The following is an 18,564-nucleotide window of genomic DNA, read 5'->3' as shown; positions in this document are numbered from 1 at the left end:
GGCCCTGCTGTGCTCAGCCTCCAGGACTTCCAGGCGAGTCTCCAGCTGCTGGGTACGGTGGTGTAACTCAGAGTTGCTGCGGCCTAGCGCTGCTTCCTTCCCCCTCAGGGAGCGCACCTGCTGCTGCAGCTCCCCCTCTCTCTGCTCCAGAAGCTTCCTGGCATGGTAGGATGGGGGAGACAGGTACAGTGAGACCAGGCAGTGGGAGGAAGCTCGTCATTTAAACTGCTCAACAGTCATCCCAAACGGACGTCTACGGGTGTGATGTGACACTATTTTCTTTCTTTGATAACCAACATCTCCAAGTCATGTCCCGAGGGACGATTAAAACCTGCTCCCACCGTAGCTTTTATTCTCATGGTGAACTGAAACTGACCTTACAGTTATGAATGGATTACCTATTTCAACCATAATGGGTCATACACAAACAGAAAGACAATAAGTTATTGTTAGCGTTAAGTTATTTGTATGATCAATGCACGATTACATGTGAATACAAGCCAGCACGCACCCAGCGAGACATACCCAGAGACACCAGTATATCGAAACACTGTTTTTCTGATCATTTAGATCTTGTTTTCAATGAACATCCTATGATATCCCCTGCTGTGTGCATGTAGGCTACAGTATGTGTCTGTATAAAGGCCAGTGATGTTGATAACAATACTGAAAGTGTCAGCCAATGTGTAAGGATGTGGATAATGGATGAGACAAACAAACTCTCCTATGTGGGAGCCTGTGTCTGACGGGTTTATGAAATTGGCCAATGGCTTACCTTACCTAAACTGTAATGACGATATCAGCAACATAGACAGACTGTTATTTTTATGATCAAAGCGATTATATACCTGTACAGTTCATCACCCCCGTATTCCGAAATGTACACTTATTACATTTGTTTTACTCAAGCCATAGTTTATTAACTCGATTTCTTGTTATAAACAAGACAACATCACTATTTGTTTTCAATGTGGTTATGTGAACTATTGGCTGAGCCCAGACTCGAGCCTTGGATACAGCCAATATTGCTCCAAACACACATCACTCGTTCGCCAACAGCCAGTAGTGATCCAAACATGCATAATAGACAAGGTAGGCAGGCCCCGTTTGACTTTTACATGGTATTGACCTAATTCAATGATTACACTGTTACACTAACGTCAACAAACAGAGATCTCCAGATGTCACTGATGGTACATAAGTGAGTAATGAGGACCCCGGGCTTCTAGTGTGAAGTACTGGGGGATAACAACAGCAATTACATTCCACCTGGCCTAATAGAGTGCCTCGTTAGCATAGGATCATTGAGTCGAGGGCAGAAGAGGCATTAGATTAGGTGGGGTTAGATTGAGGTGGTCACCTCTGGAGTTGCTCCTCCTGCTGCTTGGCTCGGAGGGCTGAGAGGGTGTCGGACATGTCCCTGCTGTCCCTCTCCAGCCTGGTGGTCTCCCCTGCCCGGGCCTCCTCCAGACGCAGCTGGTGCTGGGCACTCTTCAACTGCTGCTGCAGATCCAACACCTGCAGTGCAGGGAACACAGGGACACAAGGGTTAACGTACATTAAACTGACAATGTAAAGACAGGTGTATCAGAATGAATAATGTGATTTTAAATAAAATAAAATAACAGGATCTGGAACTTTGTGTACGAAATGCAATGTTCTTTATGGTCTTGGAGACCCACAGACTTTTGTTCATGCCCAGTATCAACACACTTCATCAAGTTCAAATCGTCAAGCCCATGATTTGTTGAATATGACAGAGGGTTAAGCCCACAGTTCTTAGGCACGTTCCGACCGAAAATAAATTGGTTCGGAGCCTGAAAAATTGGTTTGCAGCGGGAACCAGAAAATAGTGGTTCTCAAGCGGGAACCAAAACAACCAGAACAGTCACGTCATCAGTGGGTGTGTCATATTCTAGGCTGCAAGAAGGAAGGAGAAAAAATGTAATCTAATCTAAATGTGATCAAAACATTTTACAAAAGTTTCATCATTCTCTCATCAGATAATGTAGTGGAAGATAGTATCCTCATTTCCAGTGAAGTAGCTGCCATCTTGTTGTGACATTTTTGTTTATCCCGCTCCTTCATCACCCAGCGTTGACAACGCGGATGGTTTCCGGTTACACTGGTATGAACGCGGGCTGGTCCGCCAGACAGCACCAAGGTTCGGAGGTTCCAGAACGGGAACGGGAATGGTCCCTTGGCGGTGTGAAAGCCCTATCTGAGGTGTAAGAGCTGTACCTTCTTGTCTGCCATGATGACACGGGCCCTCTCCATCTGGAGCTCCTCCTGCAGGCTGGTGTTGGTGTTGCGACTCTGCCCACTGCGAGCCAGGTCCAGCTCCAGCTCTCTGAGCCTGTGCTGCAGTCGCTCTGTCTCTGCATCCTGGCCCTGGACACTCTGCTCCGCCTGGGCCTGCTTAGTCTGGGCCTGCTTCAGCTCCGCACACACCTAGAGAGAAGCACATCAGACACCTTTGAACCACAATAATGAGCAAGTTTCGAGTTTGGCATCCTTTTACCTCAATAAAGAGAGTAAAGAGATTTTCAAAATGGATGATTAGGGGATGACAAGTATTCCATTGACACTACATGGTGGAACATCTGTGTTAAATAACTTAATCCCCTCTCTAACTCTTGCGTTGCTGCTGTACCTTGATCTTCTCCTGGTCCAGGAGGGCGTTGTGCCTCTTGAGATCCAGGTTCTTCTCCCTCTCGTAGCGCAGCTCTCTCTCAGCTGAGGTGAACAGGCTCTGGGCCCTCTGGAGGTCCTGCTTTAGCTGCTTAGCCTCCTCAGCCTTCTGGCCCAGCACTGAGTCCTGTGACTGGGGAGACAACAATGAGTCCATGGGAGAGAAAACACTAAAGGAAAGTGGGAGACAGTATTGAGTCATGGGATGTGGTAGGAAACAGTTGAGACAAGATTGAGGCTTAATTGTGAGGATTTTTACTCCACTTACTCCACTTTGCATGTTGCATTCTGTGTGTTTGTATTAGTAACTTCATTAACTTCAGTACTCCAATGTCACTAATACTTACAAAGCCTACAAGATACATACTGTACATGCATGATACACATTGATAGTAGTGGGGAGAGTTCATTGAAGCTGACATTATGCATAAACACTATTTTGATTGAGTGAAATTGAGATGACGTGAAGGTGACATAGCAAGTGTTACTGACCTTGGTGCGGGCCTGGGCCTCGCTGACCTGGGCCTGCAGGGCCAGCTGGTGCTGAGTAGCCAGCTGCCTCTCCTCCTCCAGGGTCGCGTGCAGATGATTCAGCTCTAACTTTAGAGATGACAGCTAGGAGGGGAGCACAGAACGCACACGCACACACACACACAATAGGTAACATGTTTGGATAATTTTTAAACACTTCTAGCAAACCAGTTATTTGGTCTTACTACATATACAGATTACTCTCTTTACCCAGACATTATTATGTGTCTAAAACAAAGGTTGTTACGTTACCTGGTTGAGACCTTCATCCTTGGGCCTGTCTGTTAGGGCCAAGCTGGAGTCTGTACGGTTAGTGTGAGTTTCTGTGTCCTGTCTGGGTGTTGTCTCCTGTCTGGAGGAGAACTGGAGTTGGTTTCTGAGCCTTAGGAGCTCCAGGCTCAGTCTCTCCCTCTCCCCCTCCGATGCAAGTTTCTCCTGGACCTGGACACTAAGTTGGTCCTGTAGGTCACACGTCTGCCTCCTCTCACATGCGACCTTGTCCCTGATGTGCGCACACGCACACGCACACGCACACACACACACACACACACACACACACACACACACACACACACACGCACACACACACACACAAACACACACAAACACAAACGATTTAACCTGGCATCCTTATTTCCAACCTCATCTCTACATATGACTGTAAGCAGTGTATTCTAGCTGATAATAACCTCTGTACTGTCTTCAGGCTGGAGAGCTCTGCCTTGAGCCGGTCTACTTGGTCTCCCAGCATGACCACCTGCTTCCTGCTCTCCCTCAGGTCCTCCTGCACAGGACTGTTGTCTGTCTGGCTACGCAGGTCGCTCTGGAGTCTGCTCTGAGCGCGCTCCAGCTGGGCCACCTGAAACAAACATGTAAAGACAGATTTGCATTTTTGACACTTACAGATTAGCATTTATACTTACATTAATTAATTATTATACTATATTATACTCTCACACTTACAGATTAGCTTTTTTGACACTTATTAAGTGTCCTCTACTGGGGAACCTTGTATCCTTTACAGGGGAACCTAATCTAATGTCATTATTTATCTATTTATAATGATCTCTATTTTAATCACTATTTTAATTAGTTAGTCTAATATGATCACTGTAAATAAGCAGTGAGTTTTTCTTTCCAGTTAAAATGTTCACTGTCCATTTAAGACATTAAGTGGAAAACCACATACGGTCAAGGCGGGTTTCAAATCCATGATAGCATGCTGAACGCAATAACCATGCAGAGATAAAACATGTGCAGATATAGTTTAGCCAATAGCAATGGTGAACATATTGAATCAATCATGCCAGATGTGATCAATTCAACTCACCTTTTCTTCCAGGATTCCCTTCTCCCCTTTGACTTGGGTGAGGCTCTTGATGAGTGTCTTCCCCTGTTGACAATCTGTCTGCAGGCCCTGCAGCTCCAGTCTCAATGTCCTCAGCTCCTTGTCAGCTCTCTGCAGTGCCTGTGGGTGAGAGACACAATAGGATTGTGGTCATTGAACACAGCAGATACAACTACAGGAAATGTGAATTTGCTGTTGTAACCAGTCTAGGTTTGAAGACACCTTGAGATGTAGTTAGGGAATAAATATGCTTGTTAAGAGTGATGCACCTGTGCTCAAATTGTCTGTCATGGGTAAGCTAAAATGTATCATATATTACTTGTATACATACTACAGTAGGCCTGAGCTTAGAAGTTGGCCGCCGGTGTGACGTCACACAGTGCCATCGCATAGTACCGTGACAGCACTAGTGAGTTTTATTTCAGGTCATTCACATCGGCAAAACAACCACCAGGAGGCATCATTGAACATAATGGATATGCTTACAGTGTGTTTTAGTGTGTTTACAATCATTGCCGCCTGATGAATTATGTGATGAGTAGATTATGAGTTGTTTCAATTTGTATATGAGGGAAGGCCTCCCTTTCGGAAAATGTGGACGTTCACACCCTATTATGATGGTTTTATTGATAACAAGTTCAACTGTAGGCTATCCAGTCTCAATCCCACTGAAACACAATATCCTTACTCCTGTCTTGCATGAAAATTCCTATATTCATTCTGTAAACAATACGTTACATTATTAAAGCCGACATGCGCTTATTCATGTCAGACTTATTCATGTCAGACTGTGCTAAAAAATGTCCCTGTTTCTCCGCGCTAGAGAAAACGTGTGAAGACAGCATGACTGTAGATAGGACTTGGTCCCATTGCTTGGTCCTCGTTAAAATGACCTGATATTTAAACCATTTAAACCTCTTCATCTCTGCAATTCATGAGCTGCTATAATAAACTTGGTTTTCTGACAAGGCAAACCATTCTCTTTTCAAACATGCTTCACAGCTTGTCACCACTTGCGTGTCTGCTACAGCAGCAGCATTGAGATATACCCCGCTTCTGTATACAAATGTTGCTGATTTCCAACAAAATGTAACCCTTTGAGTTGGTAAAACTATTTAGATTAATTCAACTCATTCTATTACCTCTTTTTCCTTTTTGAGAGCAGCCTGGGCAGTGCTGAGGTCCACCTCCAGTTGTTTCCTCCACTCCTTCTCCTCTGTGAGACGGGCCTCCAGCAGAGACACCCTCTCCTGGCTACAGCCTCTCAGCTGGGACGTGGGAGAGGAAAGGGTAGATAGGTAGTAGGTACTAAGGTAATATTAGATTAAACCCAGATGGGTGATCCATGGTGCGAGCGTATGAGCTGCGATGTAACAACGTGCTTTGAATTTGAGACAGGCGCTATGAAATGCAAATCATTACAGTTAATGTTTACGGTGCCTGAGAGGGTTGTTTAAGTACAGTATTCAGTATACAAGAACATGGTCCAGCTCAGCACAGGTTTGATTTTATTTATCAACTTGATAAGCTACGATATTGGTAGAAATGTTTGCTTACTTGTTGTATGTACGTCTCTGTCTCTTTGCCGACATCTCCATCCTTCAGCACCTGCTCCTGGGCAAATATCTTCATCAACTCTGCCTCTAAGCTCTTGATCTGCAAGTGGACAAAAAATGATTCACATTGACACCACCTCCACTATCTCTGTTTGTCATGACACAATTGGAGGATACAGTTGTTTTCTGAACTATACTGTTATATATATTTTCTCAACCTAGGCGCAAGTAGTATTCCTGCTCAACACTTAGATCTTGTGTATACCTTCCTGTGGAGACCCTCGAGCTCGCCCTCCTGGTGTTGTCGCTCCTCTTTGCTGGTATTCTGTGCCTCTCCCAGCAGAGCCTCCAGCTCCTCGTTCCTCTCCACCAGCTCCTCGTGCTCCCGCTGCTGCCTCTGGAGTCTCCACTGCAGCTCCCGCACCTGACACAGGCCGTCCTCCACTGCATCACGACACCTGGAGGGAGGTGCAGTGGAGAGCGAGTGAACTGGTTAGAAATAGAAAGATCATAGAAACACTTATTTTCAAAATGTGCTCCGACAAAATGGGGCCGTATTACAGAAACTGCTTATCTTAAGTCCTAAGTTAAGATAGGAAAGTATAAGATAGGATTTGTCTCAATGTTCGTAATACAGAAGCAAATCCTAACTAACTTTAGGAATCCTATCTTATTTACTTCATCCTATCTTATCTCATCCTAAATATTAAATCCAAGACTTTATTTAAGATTTTGTGAAGTTAGGAAGCTTGTGTACACTTTTCCTATCACTTTTCCTAAGTTAGGAAAGGAACATTGATTTAGGAACAGTGATCTGTAATGGCTTTTTGGTCCTAATCCTAATTACCATGGTTACCAAACAGTTAAGATAGGATATGCAATTTAGTAAGTTTCTGTAATACAGCCCCAGGATTCTATCATTCTTCTGTACCTTTTATGAATCTGCTCCTGTTCCCCAGCTGTTGAGGCTGCACTGTCATTGCCCTCTCCCTAGCAAACAAACATAATTGTCATACTGTACTGGGGGATATTCCATCAACGTTGCTAAAGGAAAATCCAGGCTTATTTTTGATCTCTTGTGAGATTTATAAAACATAAGCCTGAATTTTCTTTTAGCAATGTTGATGGAAAACCCCCCCTGGAGAGAGAAATTAAAACAGAAGTATCATACAAACACTGACCAGAGCACATACAATAGTGTTTTGTACCGCTCATGTTAAGACTATACAGGGAAATTATATGTGACAGAGGCTGGTGAAAGGGGGGAAAACAGAAATACATTTCAACGTTGTTGAAAATCACAACACACACTCGCGAGTCAAGCCAAAACATTGCAATGCAATCGTTGAGTAATCCCCACTGCTACCTAGTTAACTATAACACTACTTTACATTGTTTGCAGGCTCACAAAATAAGCTGCGTTAGTTGACTAGCGAGTCTGTAATAGATTTTTTAACAATGCTGAAATGTATTTACATTTTTCTAAATAAAAGTCTGAGTAATAAATCGGCTGCAGGCTTGTAACCCCGTTCACCAGCAGCTGTCACATAGCAAAGCAGAAATTGTTCACATTGAGACTAATGACTTGGAGGGTTACCGGTCCTAGTTGAGGCTGAGAGTCCTTCTCTGGTACTCTGGCTCCTGTGGCAGCATCTCCCTTTGTGACCTGTAAAGAAGGGTATAACGTTAGTTATTCCTATTCTTGAAATGATGAAGAATATGAATCTAATTCTGGTTTTTCTGCCAGCTTGGACAGTACAAATAAATAAAACTATGTGAATACACACCATTTCTAAGAGGGCTTTCTTCTCAGAGTCCAGGGAGCGCACCCTCTCTCTCAGAACTCTTATTTCCCCGTCCAGTCGTTCATTGTGCTCCTTTGCCCGCTGGAGCTCCATCATATCTAAGGAAACAAACACACAGACTAGGTAGGAGTGCAAGGCTATGTGACAGCGTTGCATTAAAAGGTCCTCATGTCGGGAATTGTGAAACCTTGCAATTGAGCCAAACAAGTATTGTTATGAAAAAAAGTGTTTTCCGGTCTTTGGCATAGGACGACAATTGAAGCGATAAAGAACCCACTCGATATCATAACCAACAGTTTTACATTCACTAAATACCTACAGTTAATTAGCAAAGTCGGGTGGGGGGTATTAGTGTGGCAGTGTGTGTAGCCACACCCACATCCCAGCTGTATGTAAGTAGCCATGTGCGTGTGGACCTGTTTGTTGACAAGTTTACAAGATGGATGCTGATGCTCGCTAATGCTATCAACAGAATTTCAGAAGCCGGTAGAAATATCGACCGTGGGCAATTAATGAACTCCTTCATACATAACGGGAACTCCGAATCTGAAGATGACGAAGAAGACAACGGAATTTCAGACTTTGATCTCCACATCAGTTCACTATTCATGGCACCTTCTGCTGTGTTCTTGGGTAAGGTTTAGTGAGTTACATGTGTTATTTACTAGGATTTTGTGTTGTTTACTTAGGATAGCCAAACAGTTATTTGTTGTTTTGTGAGTAAGGTAGCTTAGGTTGTTAGCATGAGTTATCAAACCACTGAAACAGTGTGCTCACCTATGCAATTGCATAGGTAAGTATTACATATTATATCATTACATTATTATTATTACCTATGCAATTGCATAGGTAAGTATTACATATTATATTATTATTATTATTATTATATTATTATAGTATTACATATTATAGGTAAGAATTGCATAGGTAAGTATGCAATCCCCCTATACTTAGAATTCTACGAAACGAATCAGATGGTGGGAGGAAGAAATAGGTTGTCAAAGATAAAACATAATGAATAAATACATTTGTTGCAGACCTACTAAACATACAACATACTGTACAGTATGTTTCATGCAGGGCTGGACTGGGACAAAAATTAGGCCCTGGCATTTTTGGCCCAGACAGGCCCACCCCAATCGGTCGGACCACACCCACCAGCACAAAAATACTTGCCTTATATACTCGTCTTATATACTGTGCTGTACAGTCATATGACAAACTGTAGTATTCCCCCAAACCACTACAAAGACGACTACATACAGTAAGCAATGGTACCAGTGCAAGTAGACCAGTGTACTCAGTGATCAGATTCCAGAGCGAATTTACGAACGCAGCCTTGTTGTTCTATATTTTTTTTCCCATTATCAACCTATCATTGCGCTTTAGAGTAAAACAAAGCACGCAACTGTCGCGTCTATCTTTTCATGGCAACTCTACATTGTGATTTACAAGGGATATTAACTAATATTAAGTAATATTATTACTTGGTTACATTTTGCAATTGATCCGCGGTACACATGCGTGCCGAACCGTGGGGGGCGATCCGTTACACCCCTACACAGCTACCTATATTTTCCTTACCGGGTCAACGGTTACAGGCTGACTCGGCCCCGCTTCTTCTGTATCCTCTCTATCCTCTGTATCTGTACCCTGCTCCCGCTCCTCCCTGCCAGCCTCCTCTTCAACCTGTTGCTGTTGCTGCTGTGGTAAACTTGAGGGTGCAGCAAACATGTCCCTAATGTTTACACATTTGGCAGCATCTGCCTCGAGTTTCTTCTTGTTTTTCTCCCTAAGTTTTTCCCAGCCTCCCTTCCGTTTTAGTGTGCTTTTGCGCTCCATCTCTCTCAGTATCTCTCACTATCCAGGCTAACTAAATTTATTTTGCCGGCCGACTCGGCCCAAAACTACCGCGAAACTGAGACGGAGGTCTGGTGCTGCGTGCGTGCGTGACCCCTGACCCCCCCCCCCCCCCCCCTTCTCTCTGTTGATTGGGCCAGCCCAGTGTCTGTATAGAAAATTGACCAATGGGCCGCTGTCCCTGATTTATGGGCCGTTCAATGGTAGCGTTCGATTTATGGGCCGTTCGATGGTAGCTTTCGGCCGGGCCGGCTGGTAAAAAAAAAAAAAAAACTTTTTTTTTTGCCGGTCGGCTCGGCCCAAAACTACCGCGGCCCACCGGGCAAATGCCCGGTATGCCAGATGGCCAGTCCAGCCCTGGTTTCATGCACCATCCGTTTTAGTGTGTGTTTGTGTGTACCAGCTAGCCAAACAAGTGTTAGCTAGCTAGCTAGCCTTGTTAGAGATATAGGCCTAATAGATTATAGAAAAGGTAAATGCTTTTGTAATGAACGTTAACGTTGTGTGGAATCAAACATAATAATTAATTCATTGATTTGTAGATTTGCTGTAGAATAATACTGTGGATTGAAATTATTTCACTAGCCTACTTCAGTACAAGTCAGGGTTTCCGTTAGAAAACTTTGCCGTCGGACATCGTGTCCGGAAAGAATTCGATTTACCGGACAAACGTGATATATTCCGGTCATCATATTAAAATATAACATTTTTATTTTTTTTTAAATCATATTTTTTTTCTTCAAAATCGAATATAGCTGTTTGTCGCGGTGATTACTGTTGTGTAGCGGCCTATATATGCCATTTAATGTCTATTTCTCATCCGATACGATTAGATGCGAGCTATATAATATATAATAATATAACATGATTTGACGCATGCGCGCTATGCCATGCGTCAAATCCAGCGCTGAACGGGTCCAGCGCTGAACGGGCGCCTCACTGGGAACTGAACAGACAGCATCGATCAATGAACGGACTCCACATTACGTTAACTGAAGTTTGTTAAATTGTTTGGGATTAATGTGAGTTTTCTATTTTCTCTTTCCAGTTTTACCCTTTTTTTTAAATCAATAAAACAACGTCATTTCTATAAGTCTCGCTGGTTGGGAAGGCATTTCGTTTAACTCGGGAGTATGACAATGGGAAGAACATAACTGTTTATTGAGAAACAATTGATAGGCAGTCTGGGATACGTATATAAAGAAATACCACAATGTCTAGATGTATAACATTTTATTGAACAGTAACAGTGCAAGCATGTAGGCTTCTGGCGTGACACGGCTAGCCTAATTTCCGTTCATATGCCTTTTATCAGATAAAATAAAATAGAATAAAACTCTAAATAGGCACTAAATAGGCTTTAAATTAACTTGCAATGCGTATGTATAGGCTAATTTCCGTTCGATGTTACAGCCTAGGCCTATCGCCTATGCCTTTTCTCAGATAGATAGGGGATAGCCTTAAATAAAATAGCCTGACCTGATAGCTGAGAGTGCAGCTTATTGTTAGCCGTTGCATTAGCCTGCTCACAGTGGCCTTGCATAGCGGTTTGCTGTTGCCTCAAACTGACCGCCGATATGTGGTCACTGCACCGACTGTGATCAGTGAGAGCCGACATTCTCATATTAGTTGCTCCTCTCGTGAATCCATTATTCCTCCCCGATGTTTCGCACGGTGAGCAGAACATTTTTCCGGCTTCCTCATCTAAACGCAGCCAGGGGAAAGTTTTTTTCCATTCAACTCTGAATCCACGAGACTTCTTGGCTGGAGGAGCCACGACGGCGTCAGCCGCTGCGGCCTCCATCTCTTCAGAGTCAGACTTCTCCTCAGGCTCAGACTCATTGTTGCTTGGCTTCATGAAATAATTGCTAAGCTTACTTTGTTTTGCCATCTTTCCATTAATTTAATCGCTCGCTATGGTGCACTTTGAGCTGCAACGTTTGCGTATTACTATGGTGGACGGGTTGGCAGGGTTGCCAGATAGGCATGGGTTACCGCCGAATGGGCTACTGTGTTTAAGCGGTAATAGACTGGTTAAGCTGTAATCCCATCTGGCATCAATCCCATGTGGCACCTGTGCGCTGTTTCGCATAGGCCGGCATACACATTAGGAGTCATCATCATGCCGGTGTCAAATCATATCATAATAAAAGAAATACATAGCCTATATATTCGTCTTTTTTAAAATAGAAGGAATCAGAATGTGAACTTTAGCGAATTGTATTCAAAGGGAATTATTTTCACCGGACAATATGTCCGACGACTTTTCAATTTGTCGGACTTCAACAAATTTTACCGGACAAAGACCGGTAATTGCCGGTTAACGGAAACCCAGGTACAAGTACAGTACACTGAGAGTCTATGGAAAACCTACACTATAGAAGTGTTCACACCTCTGACCTGAAATTTGTGTTACAGAATGACGAGGTGAGAGGTTCTGAGAGACTTTGATGAGTCACCAGCACCATAAAAGTGGTGTGTTGGTAACAGTGGGCAATCATTTGAAATGAAATTCTTTTTTTTTATTACTTTTATAACTTTTTTATAACTAAACGAAATTTAAAAGCCATGTAAACCGTTAGCCGATTACTGATAGACAACAATAACAATTAATCCATTCCACAAAGTATACATATAAGAGAGCTATTTTGAGAGCTATTTATAGCGGTTTCACGTATGCGAGTGGTTTACGGTTTCACCAACTGCAGTCACAAATGTGCCTCTTAGGCTTAACGACTGGTATAGAAAAGAGAGAAATGAAAGTAAAAATGCACTTAAGCTATGAGAGCTGTACCAGCTGTAGCCCATCGTGTGCATATTATGCACATATACGACACGTGTGAAGCATTTCTTAGACACGCGTTTCTGTTCACCGTTTTCATTCCCTCATCGCTGTATTCAATGCCAAAACCAGAATGAATGACTCCACAACGCAGATTTGTAGCAATCCGGGGCTTCCTCAAACTGTTGGCATGTTCTCAACTCCGCTCGCCATGAACAAACATTTGAGCACCTCCAACTTTTAATGAAACGCAGGATAAACCTAAAACTTGCACGGTTCACTAGTGTATTGAACCGTACCGTCCGATATAAAACCGAGAACCGTTGCACCCCTAGCGTTAAGACATCTGTTAAGATATGAGAATGAGCATTTGTTTCAATGCGATATTGCTTCTCTGCATAGGCTGTGTATCTCATGAAGTTCTTTTTACAGTATCGCACATTTGATTATATGGTAAGCAGCCTACTAACTTTATGAGGCTCTAGAAAGACTACCGGCCTCTCACCACATTGCTTCAGTTTGTCCACCTCCTTTCTGAGGATCTCCATCTCTTGGCCTGTTCGCTCCAGTTCAGGTCCTAAGATGAAGCACATTTCAACACATGATTTCAAGGGTACACACCTGTACTATTGAGATCTGGTCATGCAATTGTAAAACAGTAAAATGTTTTTAAATGCATTTAAATGTATTATCTTTTTCCTAGGCTACATCACAGGGTTTGAGCCTTTCAAGCATCTGGATTTATCAATACATATTTCGTCAGTGTAGTTCTTACTGGTTGACAGAGGACACAGTCTATTACAATAGTCTATTACCACACAGTCCCTGGGTCTTCCTGGTAGAGTCCAGCTCGTCTGTAAGTCTGCGGATATCCTCATGGGCCATAGAGAGGCGATGTGAGGCCTCCTCCAGATCCCTCTCTAGCCGCAGCCGCTCCGAACGCTCTCTGGATACATCCTCGCTGTGGACCTGACACACACACACACACACACACACACACACACACACACAAAGAGCGAGAGAGAGAGAGAGAGAGAGAGAGAGAGAGAGAGAGAGAGAGAGAGAGAGAGAGAGAGAGAGAGAGAGAGAGAGAGAGAGAGAGAGAGAGAGAGAGAGTTATTCACTGGATGCTTGTGGAACTTAATGTGGCGGGACTGACATGCTGTTGCTGAGGGCATGCATCTGTGGTTCAGTGGTTCAAAGTAGCATGCCCATTACTGACAATTTACATAAAAAATATATACATATATGGCAACATGTTATATACAACCATTCTAAATAAGTAAGGGTGAAAACATCAATAGAGCTGAACTAGAACTAACATTTGCACACATATTGACACTGTTGCTCTTAGTTAGTTAAGTTTGTAGGCACTCAAACAAAAGTGTAAAAGCGAATCCAACCCAGAAAGGCCCCTTTGGCAATGCTGTTAAGACCACAAAAAGTTCAAGATTAGTTAGGATACTGCAGGGTTAGCAATATGAACAACATGCTAGCATCGACATAATGAGCACACCCTGTGCACAACGATAGTGGTATGGCTCTGAAATAGGACTGGAAAGGCAAGAATCATGCAGAGAGGGACCAAGTCATTTCAAGGCCCTGGTTAGTTAGTTGGTTGATTGTGGTGGTACAGTAAGGACCTACAGGGACACCATTGTGTGTGCTCTGGGAGGACTTGCGGAGGCCAAACAGCTTCTTCCAGGGACTCTGACCTGGAGACTGGTGAAGAGAGACCGGGGGCAGAGGTTTTCACAATAGACCGTATGGGGGCATCCACCGTGCAGTATCAATACTAGATGCCTCAGAAATAGTTTACCTGGGAAGTAAACTCACACTTGATAAGTACAATATTCTTATAACCTTCTAACCTCCCTTTCCTTGTCTTGTGAGGTTTTCCAACCAGGTTGACAGTCATCCCTCACCTTGTTCATGCTCTCTTTGGTGTGCAGCATGGTTTCCTTCTGGTGCTTCAGCTCCTCCTCCAGGGTGTGGCGAATATGATCCAGCTCGCCCTGTTTGACACCCCGCAATAGAGATCCATGAATATGATCATCATATCATACAAATGGACATATAGTTATTTTGGGGCAGTCCCACTCATATTTTAAATTGTTATTGATAGATACAGTGGAGAATTAGACAGGAAGGATGGGTGAGAGAGAGAGGAGGGATGACATGCAGGATATGTCCCCGGACGGATTCGAACCGGGGACCCTGCGGTTACATGGTCGACGCTTAACCCGCTACGCCACCTAAGCGCCCCGTCAACTGGACTTTTTAACACATTTTATTCACTTAACTGTGACCTCTACATGTGTTTGCGGGAATAAGCCCTTAATGCTCACATTAACAGCAACAGGAAAAGTCACCAATAATGTAGGTCGTTTACATGCAGGTGGACCTCCCTGAGGCTGCCAGTGAGGCTCTGGGTGTCTAGCCTCCTTTCTGTGGCATCCAGCCTCTCCAGCAGTGTGGCCCTCTCCACCAGGATGTAGGCCACCTGCTCACTGGGGCTGCTGTGGCCAATCTCCCCCAGACCCTCCTGGGCCAACATCTCCACCACCTCCTTCCTCTCAGAGTCTGAAACAGGGGGGGGAGTCAATGATCAATGATGTGGCTATGTCTATCGTACTGTTCAGGCACAATGTCATCTACTGTAATACTACTGGGATTGAGGGATGAGGATATTTGAAGAAACACCAGCCCTCCTGTCTACATTTTAATGCTAAAGAGGAGCCATTTTCCATTGCTTTTGGCTTTGATCACCTTGCTGGAGCCTGATCTGCTGAAGTTCAATTCTGAGCTGCTCGTTGTCCCGTTCATAGTCAGCTGTCAGAGACTCACGGTGCTCTAGCAGGCCACGGATGTGCTCCACATAGTTCTCCACCTGAGATAGACAGACAGCCATAAGTAGGTGAGTGGTTCTGCCATGGATGAGGCTCCCCCCACCCCCCATTCAACATATTTAAACATACAGACATTTGATCTTCATCTTAACAATATTGAGAGATGGAGGTAATATAATAAACAAATAAAACTGAAAACATGTCTTTGATTTGATCACATTTATTACTTACTACTTAAGTACACCACATCAGGTACAAATGATTAGAGCATTGTTAGAGCCGATTTTGGAGGAGCCTGTCTTATTTAAACACTCAGACATTTAGTTTGGTTTACTTTTGATTGTTGTGAGTGGTATCACCATGGTGAGATCAAAAGAGCTCTTTGAGGCCTTCAGAAAGAATGTTGTAGATGTATATGAGTCTGGGAAGGGATTTAAAAAGATCTCCAAACAATAAGGAATCAGCCATTCCACTGTCCGGAAGTGGAGAACATTTAAAACAACGGCCAACATGTTAGAACTCAAAACAAGCCTGGATGTTCCTTTAGCAACATTGATGGAATGATGCAACGTTGGCTGACAGGAGATGCAAGTTCAGCCCAAGAGCATATTACAAGATGTGTAGTCTCCAACAATCCTAGAATATTATCACAGGACTTGGTAGCTCTTGCCACAGTTGATGTCAAAGTACATCATCATGTACTGGCATGTCATCATGCATCTACCATTAGAAAGAGACAAGTTAGATTTTCATGGGAGGTGTGCAAAGAGGAAACCCTTGCTTTCAAAAAAACAAAAAAAACATCAGGGCAAGGCTAAAGTTTGCCAGAGAACACCTAGACAAACACCAGGACTTCTGGAACAATGTGCTTTGGACAGATGAATCCAATGTTGAATTATTTGGCACAGTAACAAAATACATGTTTCGCGCAAACCAAAGACAGCATTTGAGCACAAACCTCATAACAACTGTGAAGCATGGGGGTGGAAATGTCATGGTTTGGGGCTGCTTTGCTGCAGCGGGGCCTGGCCAGCTCACCATCACAGAATCCATGAATTATTTATTGTATGAGTGTGAGATCATCTGTCCAAAAATTGCAGATGAAGCGGATGTGGACCATGCAACATGACAATAACCCAAAACATTCCAGTAAATCCACCAATGGAGAGTTCTGAATGGCCATGTCAAAGCCCAGATCTTAATCCTATTGGGATGCTGTGGGGTGATTTGAAAAGGGCTGTGCATGCAAGACGCCCCTCAAACAATCACACAGCTGAAAGAATTCTGCATGGAGAAGTGAGAAATACTTTCTCCCAGTCGATGACAGAGACTGGTAGACAGTTATAGGAAACATCTAATTTAGGTTATTTCAGCCAAAGGGGGCAACACCAGCTATTAGGGCATAGGGTGTTTTCCCTCAGTAATTAGTTGTTAAATAAATGATAACAAAGTTACATTTTCATTGTTTTTGGTTCAATTACATCACCTTTACCTGTAGGTAGTGTTTGAAAGAAGATCAAATATTTTAAAAAAACATAATATTTCATGGGGTGTCCTAATTTTTTCACGACTGTATCATCCCACATAATAAAAAAGGCAGACACTGAGTTTTAATTATTGCAGAGAATTCGCTTATTGCAGAGAAAAATATGAGCGGCAAAAATATGTAAATTAAATTAACTACTCAAAGTTTGATCCTAAAAAGGAATTTGTTAGCTGGCCATTATTTGTAGAAAAGATTCATCCAAGAAGTGCAGAGCTTTCACTTCAACACATTATGAAGCAAGTTTGGTTGGCCAGCCTGACAGGATATAAAATGTGCCATGAGGTCTGTGTACCGAGTGCAAATTAAAAGTCAGTGATGTAACAGTAGTAGTCTGGCTTCCCACGCACCAGGAGGACACAATATGTGGTAATATGAAGGCGTCATTAGAGATTCTTTAGAACCAGGGGTCAAATAGCAGATCCTAGCCTTCCGTCTGTGGCCCCAGGTGTATTATCAGGCATATCATGTCTTAGTAAACTGCTCTAGGAACATTGTCCCTTACCTCATAATGGTTACCATGTTAGCTCTGATGTGAGAGAGAGTAGGTGATCCCAAGTCAGTTGTGAGTGGCTGAGACTAGAGTTATTGGAGCGAGTGGTCTCAGTGGCTCACCTCCGTCATCTCGTTGGCCTGCTGTGTGCGCAGCCTCTGCAGCTCTTGGGTGGACAAGCGTAGGTCTTCCTCATTGTGTAGGAGCTTACGCCACAGATGCCGCTGGCGCTCCTCCACACTTGCCCCAGGGGCCAGGCCATCCTCCTGCAGACGCAGGGCGATCTGATCCATCTCCGTCCGGACCTGAGCACCATAAACAGATGCTTTATGATGTGTATGTTGTGTTGTGTGTGGTTTAATGTAAGGATTCAACAGCAAACCTAGTATCAACCTAGCTGTAATTTGATCTATTTTGTGACACATGGGAGAGGGACACACACAGCAAGACCCTGCCAGCACTAAGCACTTGATGTAGAATTCTATACTGTAATTTGCAAGTCCTGTAAACTGAGACACCTCATCATTCAACAGTTAGGCAAACACAGGACACTGCTCCAACATGCTAGGCATTGGCAGCTGGGCGACAGCATCAGATCTCATATGCCTGCTATTCATTGTCAAACAAGTTGTCCAGGCTATTATTGTTGTGGTGAAAACAATGTGTTGTTTCTTATAGCAGAACATGGTTGTTATAAAATACTACTAATGTTAGTGGATGAATGTATTAAGCTGATAAAAATATGACTGCTTGGTCACACTACTACTAAATGTAAGACGACATTTTTTTTCAATTGACCTTTTTTGTGTCTCTCTGTGGCATCCTTATATTCGACGTTGCTCTCCAAATGGAATGATATCAAACATTCAATTGAAAAAAAAACTGTTATCGTGCCAACTATACAACTGCTCAAAGGTTGACCGTCAAAACATTTGCATTGCATAACGGTAAACGAAGCTACATATTCCAATGGACATCTTATCGAGCCACATATCTCTTTTAAGTAAGCAAATTATGTAGGTTATGGTTACCTCATCACGATCCATGGCCATGCACTTCTACGAACAAGGGAGTTTCATCTAAAGTTAGCGAAGTGATTAACTTTC

At 43.3% G+C, this 18,564-nt stretch overlaps 1 protein-coding gene across 1 annotated transcript in view; it reads right to left on the bottom strand.

Moving 5' to 3' along the window:
- Positions 1-18,508, bottom strand: part of ccdc30 (coiled-coil domain containing 30) — a 24,342-nt gene extending 5,834 nt beyond the window's left edge. The window contains exons 1-22 of the mRNA XM_080534529.1: positions 18,490-18,508; positions 17,581-17,763; positions 15,343-15,463; positions 14,966-15,156; positions 14,499-14,588; positions 14,221-14,295; positions 13,389-13,542; positions 13,079-13,150; positions 7,914-8,029; positions 7,724-7,792; positions 7,058-7,116; positions 6,392-6,584; positions 6,128-6,226; positions 5,713-5,838; positions 4,553-4,690; positions 3,920-4,081; positions 3,475-3,657; positions 3,184-3,306; positions 2,654-2,824; positions 2,242-2,451; positions 1,361-1,518; positions 4-157 (exon numbers count right to left, since the gene is read on the bottom strand). Of these exons, the coding sequence (XP_080390655.1) occupies positions 4-157; positions 1,361-1,518; positions 2,242-2,451; positions 2,654-2,824; positions 3,184-3,306; positions 3,475-3,657; positions 3,920-4,081; positions 4,553-4,690; positions 5,713-5,838; positions 6,128-6,226; positions 6,392-6,584; positions 7,058-7,116; positions 7,724-7,792; positions 7,914-8,029; positions 13,079-13,150; positions 13,389-13,542; positions 14,221-14,295; positions 14,499-14,588; positions 14,966-15,156; positions 15,343-15,463; positions 17,581-17,763; positions 18,490-18,504 (2,862 nt within the window). The 5' untranslated portion in view covers positions 18,505-18,508. The remainder of the gene's footprint in view (positions 1-3; positions 158-1,360; positions 1,519-2,241; positions 2,452-2,653; positions 2,825-3,183; positions 3,307-3,474; positions 3,658-3,919; positions 4,082-4,552; positions 4,691-5,712; positions 5,839-6,127; positions 6,227-6,391; positions 6,585-7,057; positions 7,117-7,723; positions 7,793-7,913; positions 8,030-13,078; positions 13,151-13,388; positions 13,543-14,220; positions 14,296-14,498; positions 14,589-14,965; positions 15,157-15,342; positions 15,464-17,580; positions 17,764-18,489) is intronic.
- Positions 18,509-18,564: the final 56 nt, after the last annotated feature.

The sequence above is a fragment of the Nansenia antarctica genome, assembly GCF_963989245.1.
Source record: "Nansenia antarctica genome assembly, chromosome: 6".
Lineage (NCBI taxonomy): Eukaryota > Metazoa > Chordata > Actinopteri > Argentiniformes > Microstomatidae > Nansenia > Nansenia antarctica.
This window is presented reverse-complemented; position numbering and strand designations above follow the sequence as displayed.